General features: G+C 36.4%; 1 protein-coding gene across 2 annotated transcripts; it reads left to right on the plus strand.

The window, feature by feature from the left end:
- Positions 1-1,022: 1,022 nt before the first annotated feature.
- Positions 1,023-4,550, plus strand: LOC113209302 (piggyBac transposable element-derived protein 3-like). 2 transcript variants are annotated; one of them, XM_052274570.1, is made up of 6 exons: positions 1,023-1,259; positions 1,357-1,504; positions 1,595-1,720; positions 1,809-1,942; positions 2,033-2,362; positions 2,455-4,550. In XM_052274570.1, the coding sequence occupies exons 1-6, from the start codon at positions 1,023-1,025 to the stop codon at positions 4,171-4,173; spliced, it is 2,694 nt and encodes an 897-aa protein (XP_052130530.1). In that variant the 3' UTR covers positions 4,174-4,550. The 2 variants fall into 2 exon arrangements, with proteins under 2 accessions (XP_052130530.1, XP_052130529.1); XM_052274569.1 differs by having other exon boundaries at positions 1,809-2,362.
- Positions 4,551-4,556: the final 6 nt, after the last annotated feature.

The raw sequence follows: 4,556 nt of genomic DNA on the forward strand, positions 1-4,556 counted from the left end.
TTATTAGTTTGTCCTGAAACCTATTTATTCTTGCTTTGAAGTCATCTAGTGATACTACTGCTGCTCTTGATGGTAATGTCAAGAAAGGACACCTGCTCGCTGGTTCTCGTTCAGATGATTCTGATTCTGACATCCCTCTCGCTTCCCTGAAGGAAAAATCTAAAGTGAGTATTTTTCATCTACTTTTAAAATACTTCAATTGGTTTTCCCTTGTTATGTTTTTTAACCATTCACATGTTTAATTTTAATTCATTTTTTTAGAAATCTTCAATTGTACACTTGCCATTTGATGAGAGGCCTACAGCTTTGCCACCAGCCGATCCCAAACCTACCCAAAAAAGGAAACAAATTGAAGAGCCATCGTCAAAATCTAAGAAGTCAAAGAAAGAAAGCACCCCTGTACTGACAAAGCGAAAGGCTCCTGCTTCCAAACCGAAGTCCAAGCCAGCTTGCCAAGTCAAGTCTAGTCACAAACCAAAGGAAAAAACAAAAACTTCAAAGTTATTGAGCAAGTTAAATGAGGAGAAAACAGTCACTTCAAAGAAACCTTTACTCCAGGCCAAGCCAAGTGGAAACACAACAGATTCCTCACCAGGTAAATAAAATTATCCAATAATTTCCATGCCAATGTCTTGTTTATTTTTATGTGGCTCAATTCAACACCTTTTGGTTTTGTTGCAGCTTATGTATTTAATGGTAGTCATTCAACAGAAACCTGTCCTTTTCCAGCCTTGACTCTACCTGGTAAATTGTTGTTACTACATATTATATGTAGCGCTATTTTCACGGGTCAAATTTTTTGCTAATTTCTTGTTTTATTCTTTTTTCTGTAGTTTCTTGTCCAGTTAAGAATTTAGATAGTGAATTACTTTCTAGTCTGAAAGCAAAAGTAAATACCAATAAGTCTAGTAAATCAAATGAGTTGGAAACGACCAAATTGGCAAAGACAGCCAATGCAAGAGTAAACAAAACAGATGTCTCACCAGGTAAAGTGAACTAACCAATATTTTTAGTACCCACTCATGTCTATTTGCTTAAGTGCTCAGATTAAAATTATTTCCTTTTTAGCAGCTCTTGGTAGGATCAGTTGCCTTGCAACTGACAAAATTCGTGAAGTAGCCTTATCTAACGAATCCAATAATAAGCCCTCACCTAAGAAATCAGCTGAACCTTTGATTGAAGTTGGTAATTTAATCCCCACTGTTGATGAGCAAACAAGTGTGCCACAGGAAACTTGTTCTAGCTCTATTAGTAATATTGTAAGCTATGAATGAAATCAAGTTATTGGACCCGCAATAGATTATCATTTTGGATGGTCTTCACATAGTGTCAATGTCTCTGTATTTTTATTTTCAGAGTCAACTCAAAGACAAAGAAAACTGTGAACCGAGATCAAAAACATCTGGATATTGTCACTATTTTGGGAACAGAAATGATTGCGGGAAGAGACAGAGTTCATCACCCCATGGGTACTTTCCATCTGGTACATCAAAAAAAGCAAATAGTATGTCTTTAACTATACTTACTTAAACAGAAGGTATGCTTTGGAGTTAATTGTTTCCTCATTGCTTATTTTCTTTTATTTTTACTGTAGATTCTTCTTTACTTCCAAATAGTGTTCAGTTATATGACACATTTTCTCCAAAATCATTTTCTACACCAGTAGCAAGTCCCGCAAGCCAACTCAAGAAAACCAGTAAGACCAAACTTTTTCCAGAAGGTACTTTACTTACTTTATCAAATTAGTAACTCCTCTATCTAGTTTTTTAAAAATATTTCTTGTAATAATCCTTATAATTTATTTGCAGCCCACTCTTTGACAAACACTGATAATCAATCAAAGGAGAACAGTGACAATGGTCTAGCTGAGCCTCTAACTATGCATAAACAAGGCACTTTAAATTTGAGGAAATCAACGACTGCAAACAAGAAAGCTGTTGAGGTACTAAGAATTCTTACTATTTATAATTTAGATTGTTACATCTATTTCTCCTTGAGTATGTCATCTGAATTATTTACATTTCTCTTACAGGAAACATTTAGCTCAGAGGAAGATACTGAAAGCATCAGTCGTATGGCTGAATCTGATGAAGAGTATGTTCCTGATGTGCCTGCCAACTCAAAAAAAAAAAAAGGAAATAGCACTCCTATGGCACCTCCATTTTCTGGTCAAAGTAATGAAAGCGAATCACAACAGAGCCCCAAGCAGAACACCAGTGCAAAAGTAATAGCTACTAAGAAGACAAGCAATTTAGTAAACAGAAAGGAAAGTGTAACAAGACAACACAAGAAGAAAGCTCTAAGAAAAAGAAAGGTGAAAAAAGGAAGAAAAGAAAAGAAAAACACATACATCCAGAATCAGGTTTGCATTACATTATACTTACAATCAGAATATATTTTATCAGATTTCATATAACATACCAATTTTTTAACTTACCTCTCCATTATTGCCAGGATTCATTGAATGCTCTAGAGAGTGATGTTTCCTCTTTGGATGGAGATTTATCTGAGTACTCAGAGACTGAAGACATTGTTACTGCTACATCAAAAAAAAGGCCACAAAAGCAACATGATGTAGAAGATCCTGATTTCATATGGAATCAGACAGACATACCAGAGGCTATATTGGGTGAAGTTCCACATGAAAGTCTACCCCTGAAATTTCCCATTGATTATTTCAATGCTTTCATCTCTGATGATATACTGCAAGTAATAGTGGATGAAACAAACAATTATAGCAATCAAAGAAATGAAGGAGAACAACTTCAACTTACTCTTCAAGAACTGAAAGTGTTTTTAGGAATCTGGATATTTATGGGAATTTGTAGCTTACCTTCCTATACTGATTACTGGTCTGGTATTACACGAGTCCCATTTGTAGCAGAAGCTATGACAATGTTACGATTTAAACTTCTTCGAGCTCGTCTCCATCTTGTTGACAACTCCGCTATACCTCAAGATAATGTGGACCCTCTACTGAAAGTACGGCCACTACTTAATCATGTGAGAGCAAAGTGCAATGCGCTGCCACAAAACACAACATGCTTCAGCATTGATGAGTCGATGAGCCCCTACAAAGGAACAAAGGCAGGACCGCTTCGGCAGTACATCAAGGGTAAACCCCACAAGTGGGGATTCAAAGCTTTTATGCTCACAAGCAGTTCTGGTATTGTGTATGATTTTCTTGTGTACTGCGGTAGTAAAACATTTGAGCTGGAAGGTGTTGAAGTGCATGAGGATCTCGGTGTTGGTGGAAATGTTGTTTATCATCTGTGTAAAAAAATTCAGAAACCAAGAATAAGTGGTGTTTGTTTTGATAACTATTTTACTAGTATTCCTTTGATATGTGGGCTTAAGGATCGACTTGGTTTGGTGTCAATTGGTACAATACGGCTGAATCGAACAAAAGGATGCCCTCTGCCCAATGACAAAGATCTCACGAAGCAAGGTAGAGGAACATCTGTTGTTCAGAGTACTATGGATGGTCAAGTTGCTGTTGTGAAATGGGTTGACAATAAAGTGGTAAAAATTGCTGGGTCCTGGGCTGGTCGAGATCCACAAGTAGAAGTTTTGAGGTGGGACAAGAATGCGAAGAAAAAGATAACTGTTCCCTGTCCCAAACTTGTGCGTAACTACAACAAGTACATGGGAGGGGTGGATCTATTTGACATGCTGATGCATCTATATAAACTGCCAGGTCGGGCTAAACGATGGCCATTTACTATGATGTCATTCCTTATTGACCTGTCTCTGGTAAATGCCTTTCTCCTTCATCGAGCTGATTTAAGAGAAGAAGAAGGAGAAGAAGATTGTGATGATGAGGACTCTGACAGTCAAGAGCTTCCATCAAAGCTATTTAGATTGCAAATTGTTCAGGCACTGGTGAGCCCCCCCAAAAAAGTAGGTAGGACTACAGCTGAAGAATCATCCAGGACAGAGGAAGTCCAAGTCCACATGGAAAAGAGCAAGATGAAAAGATTACCCTCTGATACGCACAGATTAAATGGCAAGAACCATTTAATTGTCTTTGAGAGAAAAAAGGGGCGCTGCAGCATGTGCAGAGTTCTTGGCCGAGATGGCTTCACATTTGCAAAATGTTCTGAATGCAATGTTATGTTGTGTGTTTTACAACACAGAAACTGCTTTTATGAGTTTCACACTACTAAAGTGTGAAGTGTGATATTCTCAAATGTATTTTGTTGACTTGGGTAAAAAGAGTGTATTTATCTTTGTTATCATATATATGGTAAATTTTACTTTTTATATTTCTATAAAATTGTGGCTGTGTGGTGTATTAATTTATATTTTCTTTCAGAATTCACTATTGTCTTTACGTACCTTTTACTGCTAAGTGTTATTCCTGCTCAATTTTTAATTTTAACTTAAAATTGTAACTTTTGAGTGTACTAGTGTTCAGGTCATACGTATGAATTTTATTTTTTTAACTTGTTGAAATTGTAACTTCTGTTATGAGAGTACTATGTGTTCAAGTCCTGCATGAATTTTATTTATTTAAATGTTGCTTCTTAGCTTATTTGTAATTTGACTTGATCTTT

Source organism: Frankliniella occidentalis, unplaced genomic scaffold (genome assembly GCF_000697945.3).
Source record: "Frankliniella occidentalis isolate FOCC.00 unplaced genomic scaffold, Focc_3.1 Scaffold410, whole genome shotgun sequence".
Taxonomy (NCBI): domain Eukaryota; kingdom Metazoa; phylum Arthropoda; class Insecta; order Thysanoptera; family Thripidae; genus Frankliniella; species Frankliniella occidentalis.

Excerpts from the sequence above, each read along its gene's own strand:
- LOC113209302 (XM_052274569.1), top strand. The coding sequence starts at position 1,023 with ATGTCTATTTGCTTAAGTGCTCAGATTAAAATTATTTCCTTTTTAGCA. Across the intron at positions 1,721-1,808 it reads GACCAAACTTTTTCCAGAAG|CCCACTCTTTGACAAACACT; the intron begins GTACTTTACTTA and ends ATTTATTTGCAG. Across the intron at positions 2,363-2,454 it reads ACACATACATCCAGAATCAG|GATTCATTGAATGCTCTAGA; the intron begins GTTTGCATTACA and ends CATTATTGCCAG.